Here is a 20835-nt window from a genome sequence, read left to right as displayed (position 1 = left end):
AGTGATGTGCTAAGCTTTGCCCACTCGGCTGGGAGCCTGGTTATGTAACCCCCGAAGGGGGCTCCGGGTATGAGCTGGCGGGGCAGATGTAGGCCCCGAGAGAAGCCGCTGCAGCACCCGGCTCAGCGGTAACAGCAGCCCTGGCGGCCACGGCGGCCAACCCGGGAAGCCGGAACCCGGGGCCGGCGGCATTACTAAGGCTGGAGCTGCTCCGGAGCTACAGAAAAGCTGGAAAGCTGAAACGGAAGGGTTGAGACCCTAGCGGCCCCCACCGACCGACCGCTACTGCAAGAAGAGGAGGGGAGGGGAGGAGGTTAAGAGCGTGGGGAGAGAGAGGCAGCCGGCCCACCACAAAGCTTCCATCAGAGACCCCAAAACGCACCAGCAGCTGCCTCATCTCCCCACGAGCGCGCGCGCACACTCACTTCCTAAGGAGACTCCCCCACCACTCCCCGCATCCTTCTTCCTCCTCCCTCCGCCGCTCAGCACCGAGCCCCGCGGCCCCCCCCGATCCCAGGCGAACCCCGAGCCCGCTCAGCCCCTTCCACGCCTTTCGGCGCTACCTCCTCCCCACTTAAGTGTCTGAGACCCTGAGCCTCACGAGAGACTGGAGGAGTAAGCTGCTAGCTTCCTTTTGCATGCAATTTATTATTTTTTTCCGGTCCTCTTGCAAAATACAGAAAAGGAAAGAAAAGGCAGCAAGAAACAACCAAAAAAATAAATAAATAGATAAATCGATCATATACCAGATACAGATTTGGGGGAGAAAAAAAAAAAGCTACACACCAATCTTCTTCCAGAGTCTTTCTCTGCCTCCATTTTTTTAGGAGAGTTCACCAATTAATTGTCAACACTCCTGCCCCCTGCATTTTGGCGGAGGGGGAAAGGAGGGAAGACCAAAGAAAAGAAACCAAAAAAAATAAATAAATAGAGCAAGCCAGAGCCGATATCTACAAAGTTTTGCACCAACACTTAAGCAGATCCGTTTGCAAAGTCCTAGGGAACCATTTTCAGCAGTTGTGGGGGGGGAGGCGTCGACGTCATAATCCCCGGAACGTAAACATTGTTGCCGATCGCGCTCCGAGCTTGCGGCTAGGCTAGTTGGGGAGAAGGGGGGCTCGGGTTGGGGGTGTCGGGGACCGCAGCCGTGGGAGGTGTGGGGCCAGAAGGGAGCCTGGGACGCACCGGGCGCCGTTAGCGCCTTGGCATCGCTGTTTTGTTGTTGGGTCACGAGTGCGCCTCTGCACGCAGGCGCCGCCGCCGCCCGGGAGCTGACTTTTGGAGGGCTGAGTTGCAGGCGGCGGGCGCATCCCAGAGATGGCGGGGCAGGGAGGGAGGGAAAGAGAGGAGGGGGTGGGGAGGGAGGTGCAGATTTGCACGGATGGCCTCAGCGGGAGGCGCGGAAATGCTAGCCAAGCCTGCTGGCGTGAAAACCCCCGGGCCTGGCACCCCCCAAAACGACCCCCCACCTCTGCCTCTGCCCCCCTTGCTTGGGTTAGCCAGGGCTGTCCCTCTGTTCCTTCATCCACCTTTCCTCATTACCTATGCTGGCGACCTAAATTCAAAGTATTTTGTATATCTGATTTCTTTTTCTGTTTGGCTTTTCTACTGCATGTCTAGGGGGGAGGGGCCAGCCTGCCCAGACCCCTATCCATTTGCGAACCTGCCATATGGAGGAGGCATCTGAGGGGTTCAGAAAGAAATTAGCGCGGCTCTGTATCTGTACAGACTGCATAACTTTTAAACTCCCGGGGCTGAAATAATAACATGGAGACGCACGCACAGGTACAGGAAATACAGCCAGTCCACAGCCTGTTCAGACTACAGCTGACCGGAAGAAAGCCTTTCGTTCATTCATTCGGACAGCCTCGGTAGTGCAGCCCTGAAACAGAAGTTGGGCTTTTAAAAAGAAAGAAAAAAGTCTCTACACTGGCTGAGAAGAGATAAATCGATACACAGGAGGGAACAGAGAGTCGGATTCAGCGTCTCAGATGCAGGCAGGCAAAAGGTAAGCCTCTCGTGTGGCAATTTAAGAGAAAAGTGGTGGTGTTGTTCCTGGCTTTCTGGGGTACAGCACCTTGATTAATCCATATTGTTTCTGAGCGGGGAAGATTGGGGCAGCCGTTGTGAATATGCACGGAGTATCTGATCCCCAAGTGCTCCTCTGTATTTTAAGTAGTGTTTGTGACTGCTCTCAGAATTGGCCCCGAGTGATCCTGGAAGTCCAAAACAGACAAAACAGGCCCCTTTAAATTGGGAGAAAAGCTGGCCCTAAACTTCGTTCCCTCCTGGCCTCTTTCTTGCAAGGGATGTTGTGAGAGACCTCCCAGGTGACTGCAGCACCTTCCTCAGCTTCTTCCTCAGTGTACAAGATAAAGCAGGTCATTTTGCACACCGGGGGAAACCCAGATTCAAGAAATTGTGAATTTAGGTGACTGCTCTTTTTATCTTGTCCCAAATGTCAACTGCACTGGTTCAGACAGATGTGGGGAGGAAGTGGCCTTGCCACCTGAAATCAGCTGCGAGCCAGACTTGGTCACCCTCCCTTACGTTAGAATTTCCTGCCCTATCAGTCTGTACTTTTTTCCACCTGTCCCCAGATCTGCTCTTTGAAGTTTGCTTTAATTCCATCCGTGCACGTTAGTGGTAGAGATCTTTTATGTTAAGATAAACAACAAGTTTGTCACCAAACTGAACGATGGCTCCGCTGTACCCACTGGGCAGCCCTGTTGAAAACCGGAGCCAGCTGGTAATGTAGTTTGGTGATGGAATATTTGGCCTAGCAAGCCTAAGGCTCTGGGTTCCATACCCAGCACCAAAGAGGAAAAACTGACGTGGGGATGTGGGCCACTTTATCTGGCTCTTCTCGTGAGAAAGAACCTTTTAAAGGAGACGTCTTGTGGTCTTGTTGCTCCTCTGCTTTGTAAACAAGGAAGCTGGGATTCGGAGAGGCAAAACTATTCGCTCTCAGTCACACTGTTTGCCTTTTCAAATGTTCACCAACTTTATTTATGCTTCAGAATGAAACAAGGCTGCTTTAAGGAGGGGCCCCAGGGTCGAGAATCAGTGGGTTAAGAATTAAAGCAAAACTGTCACAGGGGACACTGGAGATTTCTTTCTTCATCTTCCTCCCTGCGGTTCTCTTCTCCCTCCCCCACCCCATTCTTCCCCCACCCCCGTGGCTTCTGAGTTTCCCCCCCAAGGGATGGCATTAGGAAAAAGTCTGATGTTAGCCGATTTCATAAGAGTCACCTGATTTAGCCCCCTCCCTTTACAAACCTGGAGGACACCACAGACCTGAGAGAAGAATGGGTGTTTGTTCCCCTTTGACGCCCCCAGGATGCCCACCCTCCGCTGGGTCTAAGTGGTCACTCTATAAACGTAGAGCCCTTGATGGATCACCTTCTCCTGCATATTTGCATTTTCTCTTTATCTGTAATTGGCAGATGAAAGCCTTTGTCCTCAGTTGAAAGAATTCCAAGCATTCCCTCCAAGTGGGGGAGGAGGTTATTTTGGGCCAAGGGGGGAAGGGCCAGACCCTTGAGCTCTAACTTTGGTTGATTGTCCCCAAGGAGCTGAGAATAGGTGAAAAACAGAAAAGGGGGCTTCTTTCTAAAGATGAACTTTTAATGCAAGTCAGCCTCGTTGGAAATGAAATAATGCCTTCCTATACCAACCGTCCTTGTAAAAGGCTCAGTCAGATCCTACCTGGGTTACAGTCTGTGTTGTACCATCCACCCTCCCAGACCAATTGAGCAGCTCTGCGTCCAAAGACAGGGGACAGAAGACGGGAATGACAGCTTCGCTCACACACCGTGGATGAAGCACTCAGACACCAGGGATTCTGGGCTAGGAACAAACTGCTCTTATGTTGTTATTCTAGCTCTTGGCTTTCCTCTTTGTAGGACGAGGGTCTGTACTGCCCTAGAACTTGCTATGTAAACCAGCTTGGTCTAGAACTTTGCATGAGCCTCCAGCCTCTGTCTCCTGAATCTTGGGACTACCCTGGTTTCTTGATCCCAGCTCTTAAGAGCTTACAGTGCCTCTGAACAAAGCCCTTCATATTGGCATCTCTTTAAATCTTTGCTATTTCATAGCTAAGGTTCAGAGAAACACTAAGTTATTTGACCACAATGATATTATGACTTCATGATTTGAGCTTGGAGGACACAAGTCTGGCCACTATGGAAGCCTGCCTGTGAGGCATTTAGAACCTAGCTACTCATGATTACCAAGAACTCACTCTACTATGGAAATACACTTAGAGGGGGGAAAAATCAAAGTTAAACTGGGCCGCGTAGTGCGTGCCTGGGCAATATGATGAAACCATGTCTCAAAAATAAAAATTAATGGGCTAGGGCTATGTATTGCTCGGTGATACAGCACTTGACTGGCATCATACACCAGACCCTGGCACAGCAAGCAAGCAAACAGAAAACTTAAAACAACGAGGCTGGAGGGTATTTTCGGTCATTGCTCTAACGGTGCCTACCAAGCTATATATAAGTCAAGGTCCAATCTGGCTTCGCCTGTCTATGATCAGAACATCGCCTTAGAACACGGGTAGAATGAATGAAGAGATCATGGAGGCAGAGATAGGTGAGGCCAAGGTTGTGTGGGAGAACACATGTGCTCCAGTGTGAATTTTGCATCCTTAGGGTTTGAAGCACTTGCTCCCAGTGTCTGCCAGGGGCATGGCATGGCCCAATGCGCGAGTCTGGTGAGATGCTGATCAGATGAGCTTGGTTCACCTGCCAAGATATTACCAATATACTTAGAAAGGGTGGTAAGTGTTGGGTTTTCTATGCAGGTTCATCTGCCTACACCGCAGCACAGGTCACCTGTCTGCCCGCTGCGTGGGCGGCGGGGATGCACTGGAGACGTGGGCAGCAATGAGTTACACCAGGCCAAACAGTTCCACGTGGGACTTTATTTAAGATGGGGAAAGGGGTAGCAGGTGGGAAGAAGGAAGGAAAGAAAGAGAGCAGGGGAGAAAAGCTACCCAATTAGATACAGGTGAAGACTTAAGTTACAGGTAAAGGTGGGCCATTGAATTCTGGGTATATGGTGGCTGTTGCCTTGGCAACAGGCCTATAGTTCTAATTGTCGTCTATATGAAGTCACAGGCCTCGCAGGTCTTGGTACCTACATCCCTGCATTTCGTCCATTAAAAAGAAAAGGAAAAGGAAAGGGGGGAACACAATGATGAAAAGGAGTGAGGGCACCATGTCTCTTAAACTTCCTGCTGTCTAGGGGCGTTGTCAATTTCAGGGTGTAGCTGATTTACATCATCGGGGTCCACCCCACAGTAAGTATCCTATGGATAGAGTCAAGAACCGTTTAATAAGGCTTAAGCCAGGCATGTCAGCTTGTTCTAAACTCAGCATTTAGGAAGCTCAGGATCAGGAGTCACCGGCCACAGCAATATTATGGCTACAGGACTTGAACCAACATGTGTAGGAATCCAGAGCCCACAACACTCTGGTCTTAGTAGGGACCTATCAAAAGCATACAAAAACTGAAACCAGGGCTCTCAGATTGATCTTCAGCATTTAAAAAATAAAAAAAGTATAGCCAGGTGGTGTTGGCGCACACTTTTAATCCCTGCACGCAAAAGGCAGAGGCAGGATCTCTGTGAGTTTGATGCCAGCCTGGTCTACATAGTGAGCTCCAGGACAGGCAATGGGACAGAGAAATCCTGCCTTGAACAATAAACAGAGAGGGAGGAAGGAAGGGAGAGAGAGAATGTTTGTATGAAAGAACTTAATTATATCCTTAAATAAAAACAAGATGCAGAATACTAAATTTTGATTATTGCTTGGGTAAATCAAAGAAGAAACGCCCATAGATCCACACTTAATCTTTGCTATACCTTGGGTTTTCTTTGCAAAGACATAAAGACAATGGAGAAGAGCAACCTGAGACAAGGAGAGCTAGCCTTTGGTAGGCTGAAATGTTAGCCACATGTGTGTATGAATGTCGCCTGAAGGAGACCTGAGGGGTTTAATTTCACTCTATGGGCTGTCGTGCCTTTTCAACTCTGCACTGTGGAGCCCTGTTAACTACTCAAATGGATTTCAAGATAGCGGGGCAGCTCAGGAATAAGGCATTTGCCAGCATGTAGAGACACTGCGTCCACTCCACGGCATGCTAAGGTACTGAGGGCATAGATAGAAATTAAGACAGTAAAGCCTTCTGTGCTTGAGTCCCACCACTGACCAAGCTTACACAAGTTTTGACCTATTTTGTATTACTTTTGTAAGTTAAAGTGTGCTTTTATTTTAACATAGCAACAGACCAAGCTGTTTCTGTTAAAGTAGTTGTTCTCAGATAATCTTCTGTTTATTTTGTTTTGCAGTCTTCAGTGCCTTATGGATTGAAGTCAAAAATGAAAAAAAAAAAAAAAAAAAAACCTATTCAAAGACTGTTAGGCCTGACTCTTGGAAAAAGGGTTAATGTTCTACTTAGCATTCTGATCTTTTTTTTTTTTTTCCAATGTGCCTCTTCCTGTGTAAGGGCTGGAAAGGACCCTGGAAACCACAGGTGAGTGAAAGGGTTAATGCGGTGAAGGGAGTCATAAAAGTTCAAAGATTCTTTCAAAACTTGCATCTTGAGTTTGATGGGCATGTGCGGTAGCCAATGGGAAGGGAAAGGCAGGCATGACTTCATCATGCTCACTTGTCACTGGTTGACGGTCCCTGAGGGATGGCCAGGAAGCTGGCAGTTAACCCTTCAGGGCCTACCGTGCCCTTTGCATTTCTTCTACTTGGAAAGATGAAGCACAAACTGAAGAGCTTCCAAAGTTCCCCCACCTTCAGGTACTATCTTTGGGTCTCACCCCTGGAGACATGATCTCTCCCATCAAAGGGATTCCCCCAGAACAGATGTCCTGGAGTAAAATTTTGAGCTTTTTAAAGACCAGAAATCAGCTGACCTTGCTGAGGAGGAGGAGGAGGAGGAGGAGGACGCCAGGGGAGAAGTTTGATTCGCTTTTTTAGTGCTGTCGGAACACAGACCCATGTTGGAGACATTTCCATTAATCTTGTGAAGTGATCAGTCACTGGAAGGATTGAATTGCATTTCCTGCCCAAAGATGTGGAGACAGATGACCTTTGCCACAGCCCTCAGACCCCTGGTTCACAGCTGGAGAGAGGATGTGTCAGCATTTGCCTTGAGTCTCACCCAGCCCTTTGTTCAGAACCCATACTCTTTGTGCTCAGGCTGCTGCAGGGGATTTGGTAGTTGTTGATGCAGGTTTTTTTGTTTTTTTTGGTTTTTTTTTTTTTCCCTAACCTCCCACTTAACAGCTTCTGAGAAACAAACTCTATTTGGCAGAAGATGGTATCTAAGAGTTGCCCCAGAGGGAGACCCAGAATAGATGTGGGGAATTTTGAGAGGCCACTTGGCCTTTTGGCTATAACTGCTGCCCCTCCCTGGCTTTCCTGTATACAGTGGGCCAACTGTATGGAGGGAGTCAGAAGCCCAACAAAGTTATAAAACCTCGAGCTGAGGTGGCTCTATTTCGAGGAAGGCCACGACAAGGTTTTTACATGTCTCACCTCAAGTCAAAGGCACTTAGAACTAATGCATTTACATAAAGGGACATGGTGACAGTACATCAAGATACCAGACACTGCATTTTCTCACCTGTAAAATGGAGGTTCTAATGCAAAACCCACTGCAGTCACATGGTAATACGATCCAGTGTTATGAAGGGACTCATCCAGTGATGATATTCAAAGGAAGCTGAGGTTGTGGGCACAGTGACAGCAACGATTTGCTCTGATTTGCTCTCTGCCCAGCGTACGGTTCAGGGAAGAGTCATCTGAGGAGGACAGATTAGCTGTCCCCCCACACACACACATTCCCTCCAAACCTGAGCTCGTTGCTCTGTGTATTTGGAACGCTAAATGTTCGCGTCCCCTCCAGACCTGCTGGCCCTTCCTTTCTCTCTGCATTTATTCCTGCTGGCTCCAACATCCTCCTCCTAGAATCCGCTTGGGTATCTCATTCCCTGTCACCTTCTAACGCTAAACTTAGTATGGTGTCCTAAGATTTCCTCAGGGAATCAGACCCCAGGACCCCAGTGGGAACTAAAAAAGAAAGAACCCTCAGGTCCAGTAACAGTGGGGGGTAGTCCTTGAATTATTTCCTGATTTTGGGGGGGGGGTTGGATTTTGGTTTTTTGGAGACAGGGTTTCTCTGTGTAGCCCTGGCTGTCCTGGAACTCACTCTGTAGATCAGGCAGGCCTCGAACTCAGAAATCCGCCTGCCTCTGCCTCCCAGAGTGCTGGGATTACAGGCGTGCGCGACCATGCCCAGCGTCCCGATTATTTTTAATACCAAATATTTACATGCTGTGTAGTTATGATACAGTTGTGTTGTTTAAAAAAAAAATGACAAGGCAGAAAGCATGGGGGTTGGGGAGAAAAATTATAAAACCCCTTTGTGTATGGAATTTTCCTCCCCAGTACCATGAACTTACAGCCTTGTGTGAGCTGGGCAAGCACTCTGCCACAGGGCGGTATCCCCAACCCTTTTTCTCTTTTTCTTTTGAAACAGCCTTGCTAAATTGCCCAGGTTAGCCTTCAATTTATAATCCTCACCCTCACCTGGAATTACAGACCCAAGACCCAGGCAGATGGGATTCTTTGTAGTATTTTGTTGTTGTTGTTGTTGTTGTGTTTTTTGTTTTTTGTTTTTTTTGAGACAGGGTTTCTCTGTGTAGCCCTGGCTGTCCTGGAACTCACTCTGTAGACCAGGCAGGCCTCGAACTCAGAAATCCGCCTGCCTCTGCCTCCCAGAGGGCTGGGATTACAAGCGAGCACCACCACCGCTTAATTGTTTTTGTTGTGTGTTGGTTGCACCATAGCACTTCCGTGGAAATCAGGGGGACAGCTTGCAGGAGGTGGTGAGTTCTGTGACTCCACTGTGTGGGTCACAGGGATCAGACTCAGGTCATCACACTTTGCTGGAGGTATCTCTGTTTGCTGAGCCATCTTGCCAGGCCCTAGCTTGTTGTTTTGAGACAGGGCCTCCCTGGGTGGCCTTGGCTGGCCTGGAGTTCACTCTGTTGACTAAGCTCAGAAAGACCCTCTTACCCTCAGCCTTGTAAATGACTGGCACTGAAGTGCTACCACACCTAACTCCAGAAGGAATTCTTTTTTTTTTTTTTTGGATTTTTCAAGACAGGGTTTCTCTGTATAGCCCTGACTTTCCTGGAACTCACTCTGTAGACCAGGCTGGCCTTGATCTCAGAAATTCGCCTGCCTCTGCCTCCTAGAGTGCTGGGATTACAGGAGTGCGCCGCCACCACCCGGCCAGAAGGAATTCTTTAAGGTTTATTTTCTGAGGTTGGAGATGAAGCACTCAGTATGTATGAGGTCCTACATTCAACCCCTAGAACGAAAAACCCTGTAGTATAGATTGGGCAGAGGGAGGTGGCTCAGTGGTTAAGAGTGCTTGCAGAGCAACCACGGGGATCCTAACACACACACATAATCCAGGGTTGATCTTCTGTTTACCAGTACTGTATGGGAGTAAAGACGGGATCGTCACAGCTCCCTGGCTGTCAGCCTATCAGAATAACATGAGTTCCACTTTCAGAGAGAGACCCTGCCTCAAAGGGATGAGGTGGAGAGTGAGGAGGACACCTACACCCTCCTCTGGCCTCTGTGAGTGCGTGTGTCCAAGCATCTGCACATAACACATAGTAATAACCCAGTGCCCAAATGCTGAGCCTGCGGCTATGGAGAGAGCTTCTATCTTGCTGCCTCTGCTACTCGACCACTGCACCTGACGCTAGGCACTCAACTTAGGGTTTTATGCATGGTAGGCAATCTCTTAGCTACCTCACCCACACGCCTGTCTGTCACAGTCTTTAATATCCTTCATATCTCAAACAGGACCTCTCTTTACAACTACAACTTAAATGAAAGCCCACGCCCTACCATTTCTCCCCAATTGCCCACACAACAATCCCTCCCACAGTGTGTATTATTGCTGTCCTAAATAAATAACTGTAATGGCTTTTGCAGGTGGTGTCACTGGCCACTGGCTTTTAACACTTTTCAAATGGCAGTAATTTGTAGATCATTGGTGAAACACAACCTTGATGCACACACACACACACACACACACACACACATGGTAGCCTTTATAGGAAACCCTCCTGTTCCCTTCCTGCCCATGCCACCTGTTCCTGGCAGAGACAGACTTTCCCCTGGGAAGGATGGAATATTCCGAAAAAGGACAGTTGGCTCTTCTCCCCAGCTCCAAGAGAAACTCTTAACATCTGCCTCTCTTGTTTAAGTAAAGATTCTTTGCAAAGACAGATCTTGTCTTCAGCCCCATGGATCTGGCTCTCAGAGTACACATTTAAAAATACTAAGGGGCTGGAGAGATGGCTCAGTGGTTAAAAACACTTACTGTTCTTAACCAAAGGACCTGGGTGGCTCACAACCATCTGTGCATGAACACACACACACACATACACACCTATGCATAAGAAAATAAAAAATATGATTAAAAAACTTGTAGTCTCTGAATTAGGTGTGGTACATACCTTTACTCCCAGCACTCCCAAGTAGAGGCAGGTGGATCTCTGAGTTCCAAGACAGCCCTGGTTATATAGTGAAGCCCTGTCTGTGAATGAATGAATGAATGAATGAATTTTAAAGACTGACTCAGATTCAAGAGCAGCAAGATGGTTTAGAAAGGGAAGGTACTGACCCGTTAAACCTGACAATCATCCCCAGACTCCACATACAGACAATAGCAAAACTTTTTTCAGAAATTTAAAGTAAACAAAGCTTGAGGCCTAGCCTCTGGGCTATGACTCAAAATAGTGTTTGCCAGCATTTCTGAGGCCAAACACTGCTGTAAGTAATCAAAAATAGTTTACACCTAGCTTGGGCTACATAGCAAGACCATGTGTCAGAAAACTTAAAAAAAAAAAAGTCTCTGGAATCTAACTGAAGCAATGTAGTTGCGTCAGAGGTGCATGCTGGGAACTCTGGCTGACAGGTCCTGTCTATGTGGTTTACCAGCTGTGCAAACTACAAGAACTGCCTCATCTACCTGGGACTCAGTTTCCTCTCTGGTAGAAAGGAGCCAGTCGTACAAGCTGTCAGGTAGACGATGGCCATGGATAAGATGCTGAAGGCAAGGCGCCTTGCAGGTCCACCACACATTAAGGTCTCCACAAACACTGCTCATTATTCATTATAGTAAAACAACTGGAAGGGATCTGTAGGTTCATTACAGAGCTGCTAAGCGCTTACAAGACGTCACAGCCCAGCACACTCAGCTAATGTGTATTGGCTTGAATCTGTGAATTCAAGGGGGGAGAACCACCATGTCTATACTTTTATCTTGACCCTAGTCGTCGTTTTAAGTATAGCACCCAAGGCAAAGCTCTACCACTGATCCCAGTCTTAGTAAATTCTGATCACAACCTGTGAAGCTGGAGAGACGCTCAGTGGTTAAGGATACTTGTTGCTCTTATGCGGGACTGGGTTTGGTTTCCAGCAGCTCTATAGCAGTTCACGGTCATTCCTCCACTTCCGTGGCGCCCACTCTTCTAGCATCCAGAAGGCATCGGGCACACACACAATGCGCATGCATAAGGGCAGGCAAAATATTTATACACAAAATCTTTTAAAAAATAAACATAGCTGGGCGGCATATACTTTTTTAATCTCAGCACTCAGGAGGCAGAGGCAGAAGGATATCTGAGTTTGAGGCCAGTCTGGTCTACAGAATGAGTTTCAGGACAACCAGGGCTACACAGAGAAACCCTGTCTCCAAAAACAGATTTAAAAAAAAAATCAACCCAGATGATGCCAGATGTGGGAGCGGGAACCAGGGATGTCTAGCGCTCTGGAAGCTGGCTGAGTGCATATCTGTGGCTTTGAGGCTGGCTTGGTCTTAAGTACCAAATTCCAGGCCACCTGGGCTACATAGTAGGACCCTGTGGTGGTGGGAGAGGGGATGCTAGAAAAGTTACACAAATTCTAATGAGTTCAAGTAGAGAAGGACTTAGGATTAACTGTTGCCTATGATGTAGTCGGGGACAGTGTGTCCTAATAGTTTCACAGGTCAGTGGAACATTGCAACCTGTAAATATTGCAGAGGAGTGTGTGTGTGTGTGTACACAAGTACTGAGGATTGAGTCCAGCCCTTCTCGCATGCGTGGCAATCACTCTACAGGGTGCTGCTATGTGCTTCCAGGTACACAGTGTAGGAGAGACAGACCCAGTCTGCGGTTGGGTGGAAGTCAGGGAAAGCTTCCAAGGAATTGATGTGGAGAGCTGGGCTCTAAGGGGTAGCTGAGTTTAGCTAAGCTGGGGGTTGGGGGAGAGGGTCCTCCACAGACCCTGAAGCAGCAGATGCACATGAGCTGCGGGAACAGACAGAAGGCCCATGAGGCCTAGCAGAAGGGAACCGAGTGACGGTCAGTGGAGCGGAAGTGCTTGCGGCCTGGGATCCAGCGGGCTTACTGCTTGGCCGTCTGGAGAGACCCTGACAAACAAGGATGCACCTTTAACACCGCTGTCTGCCATGCTAAGAAAATATGAGCCAGTAGTTCAAACGCTCAGCAGAGGGAGAGCGTGTGGCCGGCAGAGCAAATCTCAGTTTGGGTTCTGCAGAAAACTGACAGTGCTAGATGTGGTGTCAAGAAGATCAGGAGTTCAAGGCCAACCTTGGCTACTTGAGACTGTCTCTGAGGAAAAAAAAGGGGGGGATGGGGGAGGAGGAAGAAGCTGCTAAGCCCATGTGGGCCTGCCTTGCTGTGGAACATAGGCCTTTGGAGTCCAGAGAGAGTGAGAGACTGCTGAGGCAGGGGGTGGAGACAAAGGGAGGGAACTGAAGAGCATCTCTGCTTACAGAGGCATTTTAGGGAAGAATTCACCTCTTGGTTCCTGAGCAAAGGTTTGCCCACTGCCCCACCTCTCTGTTTGTCAGAAACTAACTATCCCAAATTCTCCTTTCCCACATCCCTAGTGGTACCCACCATTCTGTTTGACTGTTCATTTGACTACTTTGGAAACTATTAAAGTACTGTACTATATCTTTCTGTGTCTGACGTATTTCACGTAACATACCTTCAGGACCTCCTAGTAGCATCGACTGATTGAATATACAGTCTTCAGTTTGTTTATTCGTTCATGGGCATTATTGGTGTTTGCCTCCATGTGTGTCGGCATGCCATGTATGTCGGCATGCGTGTCAGATCCCCTGGAGCTGGAGTTACAGAAGTGCTTGCATTACAGGCGTGCACTACCATGTTTGGCTTTCCTTCTGAGGGTAATTTTCCATTGTCTTGGTTTGGTAGTTCTGTTACCGATTGGTTATTTTTGGTTGGTTGATTGGCTGGCTTTGGTTTTGAGAAAAAGGACATAGCTCAGGCTAGCCTGTAACTCACTGTGTATCCTAGGGTAGCTTTAAACTTGTAGTTATTCTACTGCCCTAGCTTCTCAAGTACTGAGATTACAAGCGTGGCCCCTTGCCACGTGGGCAGTACACCCACCCCATTTTATTTTCTCATTCATCCACGCTGATGGACATCTTTTGTGTTTCCACCCTCGGGGCTATTGCAAACCGTTAAGATTCTCATTCTTAGATCGATGGAGGTACATGCATTATTTTTAGACCATCCGCATATGTTTATATCCTAATTTTTTTAAGCTTAGCAGTTGTGATATTCTGAGATGTGTGTGATCTTCACCCCAGTTTCCTGGCTGACTACTTCAAAAAGCCTTTGAATCTCCAAAGTGATTTGTCTTTTTATATGCTAATGAGCTGGATGTTGCCTGCCAGCCTCCTGGTGGCCTCAGAATGAGAGCTAGGTGACCAGAATGTCTAAAGCCACATTAAAGGGTGGGAATCAGTCCCACCTGCCATCTCAGGTCGGAGGTCATACTGGAGGTAAAGTTGACCACCAATAACAAATGATTTAATCAATCATGAGTATGCAATAAAAATCACAAAGCCAGGAGGGGCCTTCCAATGGGGTCCATCTCATGTCATAACATGTTCAAAGCCCTAGGATCCATCCCCAGCATTGCAAAACGAAGCCCAAAATGAACTTACTAGAAAGTAGAGTAACCAGATGGTATTAAGAGGGTCAGTCTCTGGCTGGATGGTAGTGGCCTTTAAATCCCAGCACTCAGGAGGCAGAGGCAGGTAGATCTCTTATGAGTCTGAGATGGTGGCTCACAACCATCCGTAATGGGGACTGATGCCCTCTTCTAGTGTGTCTGAAGACAGCTACAGTATACTCATATACATTAAATAAATAAATCTTAAATAAAAAGATACAGATAAAGCAGCCTGGGACTCAGCGCTGACATCAGACTGTTAAAGATAACTAATTGTGTTTATGTTGTGTGTTGTTGTTGTTGAAAAAAGGTCTCTTACGTAGTACAACCTGGCATAGAACTTGCTGTGAAGACCTGTCTGACCTCAAACTTGTAGCAATCCTCCTGTCTCTGCCTCCCAAGTGCTGGGGTTACAGCAATAGGCCACCACACCTGTTCTGTTTGGATTTTATTCTTTCTCTTTTGCAGTGCAGTGGACTGAATGCAGGGCTTTTCCCATGGTAAGCATACCCTGTACCTGAGTAACACCGCAGCCCACATAGTGTCAGGATTGAATTAGAATAGTGGACACCCAGCCAGTGTACCCTGTAGATTGGAGAACTGGCTGATTCATTGGTACTTAGGAGGAATTTGATGGCCAGAGGTCACAAGTGTTTTATATTTGTGAGGCTCTAAGAGACTATGCTGTTTCTTCCCTTAGAACTCCACCGTATTCGTCTCCACACTTGCTCACAGCTGTACAATTTTTATTACTATGCCCGTAACTGGTACATTGTTAAGGTTTTCTTAAAATTATGCTCTGAGCTGACATTTTATTGATAATAAATGGCAATGTGTAAATGAATGGGTTTTGTCTTGGCTTGTTTATGTTTAAAAAGATGGAGAGATGGTGCGCAGTTCAAAGCACTTACTGCTCTCACAGAAGACCTGAATTCAGTTCCCAGCAACCATGTCAGGTGGCTCCCAACCAGCTGTGACTCTAGCTCCAAGGTTCCAGTGCTCCCACTCTGGCTTCCACAGACACCCACAGCATGTCCAAATACACACAAACACACTCACAATTTATAGCCAATGAGGGCTGGAGAGACGACTCAGAAGATGCGAGCACCTGCCCACGGCATCTGTAACAACTCAGGAGATCCAGTGTCCTCTCCGGACCTCCAGGAGGACACTAAGCATGCATGTGGTGCACATTCACACAGCAAGTCAAATACCCATGTACATAAAAATGAGTCTTTAAAAAATAGAAGTGGGTGTGGGAGAGCATCCAACCTCATAAAAACAGGGGGCAGTGGCTGGGATAGGGGGGTTAACTGGGAAGGGGGTAACATTTGAAATGTAAATAAAACAATAATAGAAAGTAAAACTGTAAAATGGATGAGGTAGTTCACCAGCAGGACAATCACAAGTTCGAAGTCAGCCTTTGCTACAGAGGATATTTTGTCTCAAATAAATAAATATAAATAAATAAAAGATTAAACCAAGGGCTGGAGAGGTGGCTCAGCAGTTAAGAACACCGACTGCTCTTCCAGAGGTCCTGAGTTCAAATCCCAGCTCACAACCATCTATACTAAGATCTGATGTCCTTTTCTGGGGTGTCTGAAGACAGCTGTAGTGTACTTACATATAATAAATACTGGCCTGAGCGAGGGGATGGGAGAGAGAAGAAAAAGTGTCTGAAGACAGATACAATGTGAATAAATAAGTCTTTTCAACAACAACAGCAAAAAAAGATTAACTGAAGTGTGGTGCTGCATGCTTATGGTTAAAACTATCCTTTATGTTACAATGTGCACCTTCCTGTATATGGGAGGAAGGGAGGCTGGCCAGGTTAGCACTAGCCTATAGTCTGAGCATTCAGGGAGACAGATGACGCCAGAGCCAGCAACGGCTCAGTGGGGAGAGCACTTGGGACCCTTTGGAACTACATGGTGGAAGGAGGAAACCTGTTCCCATGAGCTGTCCTCTGACCTCCACACACAAATCTTGGCATGTGTACCTCCACATCACACGGGGTCTCTGGGCAGTGGTATGTGGTGGTGCATGCCTGAATCCCAGTACTCAGGAGGCAGAGGCAGTTGGATCTCTGTGAGTTAGAGACCAGCCTGGTCTACAGAGTGAGTTCCGGGAGAGCCAGGGCTAGACAGAGAAACCCTGTCTCGACAAACAAAATGTGCAGGGTAGTGGTGGCGCACACCTATAATCCCAGCACTCTGGGAGGCAGAGGCAGGCGGATTTCTAAGTTTGAGGCCAGCCCGGGCTACAGAGTGAGCTCCAGGACAGCCAGGGCTACACGGAGAAACCAAAACCAAAAGAAAAAAAAAAAAAGAAGAAGAAGAAGAAAGAAAAACAATGTTTTTAGCTCTGGCTAGCCTAAAACTCATTATGTAGATCAAACTGGCCTGGATCACACAGAAATCTTCCCCTGAAAGCTGAGATTAGTTTGTATACCACAGGTTTAGAGAGAAAGAGGGGAGAGGAGGGGAGAGGAGAGGAAAACCACGGCAGCCTGAGCCACCTTGTCTCCACACAGGGAAGGACTTGACTGGCAAAACACAGGTCTGTCCCTTGTACCTCTGGGGTGGGGGAGGGACATGTCCCTACGGTGCTAAAGCTTTGTGGCTGGTGAGGATTTGGTTGGGAGTCACGTCTATGTACACCTAATGTATTAGCCCTCATTAAAATTGTTAATTTCCCAGCCTGGGCAGATGGCTGAGAAGGCACTTGCCAGGCAAGTCCAAGGACCAGAGTGAGTTCCAGGAGAGCCAGGGCTACACAGAGAAACCCTGTCTTAGATTTCCCAGGCCCACAAGAAAGCCTTGCTGGTCTGTTGGACTAACTGGCAGCCCCAGCTTCTGTGTGCGGCAGAGACGAGCCCTGGGGCGAGCGAGCCAGATCTTAAGCTCTGGGCTCAGTGAGAGAGCCTGCCTCAGTGGTGAAGAGGAGAGCGATCTAGAGAGACAAATGACATCAACCTCTGGCCTGCGCTTGGAAGTGCACACACATGAACACACCACTCACAAGGAAGAGACTGCTTTTTTTTAGTTGGTTTTTTTTTTTTGTTTTTTTTAAATCCACTATTACAAAAGTCTAGGTAAGGGGTTCTGATGGGGAGATGGGGAAGAGTTAAATCCTTCAGAGCAAGGAAAGTCAGGCCAAATGAAGGGCGGACAGCTTTGGGCTCACTGCCAGCGGCACCAGGTTTGCAGCCCAGCTGCTGCCCTCTTGCCTGATGAATGAGGCACTGACAGTCTGTAGGAGAAGGTGGCAGTCAGTCATCGGGCCCCGGGCCTTGATAAAGCTGTGCCACAGGCAGAGCCCTGGGACGAGAGACTCACGAGCAGGTGAGCAGAACCTGTCTGACCTCCTCCTCAAAGAGCTGTTTCCCAGGTGAGAAGATAAGTTTCTGAGAAAGGTACTGGGTAGTACCTGGAGATAAGGGTCTCCTGACTACACGCCCACATTATAGTCTTTCCTTCCATGTCAGTTATTTATTTACAGAGCATTTCAGCGGGAAGACCAGTGACCCTTCACTCAGTTATTGCACTACAGTATACCCGGACACTGACTGGGCACAGCAGATGTTGGTAAACAAACACTGCACTGGATGATGAGCTCAGACCTAATAGATGTTTAATAAACACTTCTATAACTGAATAATAAATTGTGTTCACCATACTTAGCAAGTAGGCATTAACTGCTGGACTACATGAAAGAATGTGGAGACTGCCCTTTTGCTGCTGTTGCTTTGATTTGTTATTGTTGTAGTTGTGTTGGTGACAGGGTTTCTCAGTGAAGCCCTGACTATCCTGAAACTTAAGTCTGTAGACCAGGCTGGCCTTGAACTCAAAGTTCTGCCTGTCTCTGCCTCCTCTGTGCCAAGGTTAAACCGATCTTTTATTGTGATGCTTAAATTCGTACATTAGAAATCAGACCATCCGGCAGGCGGTGGTGGCTCATGGCTTTAACCCCAGCGGGGAGATCCACGTTTGATCTGTAGCATCCGTGTCTGGTGACTCATGCCACCTGTAACTATGACTCCAAGGGATCTAACATCCTCTTCTAAGGTCTGATACCACTGTACTTACATGCACAGAACCCCACCCCCAACACATGATTAAAAATAAGGCTTGGTGCCAGGCATGGTGGCGCATGCCTGTAATCCCAGCACGTGGGAGGCAGAGGCAGGCAGATTTCTGAGTTCAAGGCCAGCCTGGTCTACAGAGTGAGTTCCAGGACAGCCAGGGCTACACAGAGAAACCCTGTCTCGAAAAACCAAAAAAAAAAAAAAAAAAAAGGCTTGGCACATACCTTTAATCAGAGATCTCTGTGAGTTTAAGGCTAGCCATGACCTGTATAGATCAGGCTACAAAAAGACATTCCGGAGGATGGGGGTGGGCTCATGAGCTAGGAGGAGGATGCACTCAAAACCAGAAATGACTAAAAGGAAAGCTGCAACCAGCTTAGCCCATGTGGCTGCCACAGCAAACTACCAGAAGACTACAAGGCTTAGCAAAGCAAGTCTAATTCTCAGTTTTAGAACCTGCAGATTCAATACAAAAGGCAGATGTGCTGACGGCTCAGCTAGACCCGTGTCTTCAGACCAGGTGTGTTGGCATACATCAGTAATCCCAGCACTCCAGTGGAGACAACATCAGAAATCCAAGGTTATCCTCAGCTGTGTATGGAGCGTGAAGCCAGCCTGGGCTTCCAGAGGCCCCCATCTCTAACAGAGTCATCATCAGATTCAGTGTCTGATGAGAACTTGTTTCCTGGTTTATTGATGTCATATTATGTCTCATGGTAGCCGAGACATGAATCCCACTCGTGAGAGTTCCCTAAGGGAGGAGGCAGGAGTGATCAGATAAAGCTTCCCAGGTGAGGAGCTGAATATAACCACGGAAGGGCCTTTCACAATATAGTGAGCTAAGCGACGGCTCCCTCTCATCCAAATCCCCTGGAAGAGACCTATAACCATAGCATCATAGATGGGAAAGGATTTACAGAGGTGATTTAAATCAAAGATCTTGAAATGGAGAGACTATCCAGGTGAAGCCAATGCAATCCTAAGTATCCAGTCAGGATGTAGTCTGGAGAGGCAGAAAAAGAGATGTACCAGTGGAAGCCAAGATCAAAGTAAGCGCTTTGAATACTGAAGGGGGAGGGCCCACAAGCCAAGGACTGCAGGAATCTACCAGACTATGAAAGAGGGAAGGAGAAGGACACACATCACAGCCTCCAGAAGGAACCTAATCTACCCTCTTTAGTCCATTTAAACCCCGAAGCTTCATTCTGACTTCTCAGTACCCAGAAAAGTTAAGTAAATAAATAAAAGTAAATTTATGTTATATTAAGCAACTACCTTCTATGGTAAGCACCAATGGGAAGTTAATGTATCCATGGAAAGGACATAATCCATTGTACCGTTTATTTACAGATGGAGGGTCTCTTTGTAGTGCTGGCTGTCCAGGAACTCAATGTATAGTCCAGGCTGGCCTCAGACTCACAGAGCCCTGCTAAGTGCTGGACTTTAATGAATGTGGTACTATGTCTGGCGAGTTATACTTTTTTTTTTCCCCCGAGGCAGGGTTTCTCTATATAGCCCTAGCTGTCCTGGAACTCACTCTGAAGATCAGGCTGGCCTCGAACTCAGAAATCCAACTGCCTCTGCCTTCCAAGTGCTGGGATTAAAAGTGTTTACCACCACTGCCTGGCTGAGTTATACCTTTTAGAAAGGTTTTCTGGGGCTGGAGAGATGACTCAACAGTTAAGAGCACCAACTGCTCTTCCAGAGGTCCTGAGTTCAATTCCCTGCAACTGCATGGTGGCTCACAACCATCTATAATGAGATCTGATGCCCTCTTCTGGTGTGTCTGAAGAGAGCAATGGTGTACTCATATATAAAGAGTAAATAAATCTTTAAAAGAAAGAAGGAAGGAAGGAAGGAAGGAAGGAAAGAAAGAAAGAAAGAAAGAAAGAAAGAAAGAAAGAAAGAAAGAAAGAAAGAAAGAAAGAAAGGTTCTCTGCTTGCTCTTATAGAGTGGGCTCTAGGACAATCAAAAAGAGCGACAAAAGAGTTGGGCAAGTGACCAAGTGACCTCTGACATCTGTGTGAATCCTGATGGCCCCTAGGTACAATGGGCGCAAGAAAGCTGGAGGGAAGGGCTCCGATCCTGAGAAAATGTTAGGGAGCACAGTGGCCTGGTAGACTTTCCTAATGGAATAGATACATGAAGGAAGAGGACGTGAAAGAAGGGGGACTTGGGTGTCTTCTCAGGTGATCGCTCCAAACTCTCCACTGTTCCCAGGACCTGCCCTAGATGGGGTGTGCCTGGGAAGCAGGGTATTTTTATGTGATTAGCCTGGAATAGTTCTCTGAGAAATAAATACCCTTCGTCTAAAGGGCTTTTATGAGCCAGGGCAGAGGATTAAAGGCAGCCAGGCTCCAGAGAAATCCCAGGGTCAGGGACTGCCGAGGATGGAGACTTTTAATCTAAACCTTAAAACCGTTTTGATTTTTCACTCCCTCAGTTCAGAGTGTCACTTTAAATACGTGTTTGGCAACACCGACCGTTCTATTTTTCTTTTTAATTATACAAAGAACGATGCTGGAAGTGGCCCAGCTCCAGACTGGAGGAGGCAAGGGGAATTTGGCAACAGCAGCCAAAGGCAGAGACACCAACTTAAAAAAAAAAAAGAAAAGAAAAATCAAATGGATGTGAAATCTCTTTGA

The 20835-nt window shown here is 47.4% G+C and overlaps 1 protein-coding gene across 5 annotated transcripts in view; it reads right to left on the bottom strand.

Moving 5' to 3' along the window:
• The window catches only part of Kdm2b (lysine demethylase 2B), a 146679-nt gene that overhangs the window by 119306 nt on the left and 6538 nt on the right, over positions 1-20835 (bottom strand). The window contains exon 1 of one of the 5 annotated variants that reach the window (XM_052168300.1): positions 787-1008. The exons of 2 other annotated variants lie outside the window; for them this stretch is intronic. In XM_052168300.1, coding sequence (XP_052024260.1) covers positions 787-819 — 33 coding nt within the window. In that variant the 5' untranslated portion in view covers positions 820-1008. Of the gene's footprint in view, positions 1-382; positions 433-786; positions 1009-20835 lie in introns of those variants that run through there. 2 more of the 5 variants (XM_052168298.1, XM_052168299.1) reach the window with 2 other exon arrangements.

The sequence above is a fragment of the Apodemus sylvaticus genome, chromosome 22 (genome assembly GCF_947179515.1).
Source record: "Apodemus sylvaticus chromosome 22, mApoSyl1.1, whole genome shotgun sequence".
NCBI classification, from domain to species: Eukaryota; Metazoa; Chordata; class Mammalia; order Rodentia; family Muridae; genus Apodemus; species Apodemus sylvaticus.
Note: the sequence above shows the minus strand (reverse complement) of the source record. Positions and strands in the feature narration are given on the sequence as shown.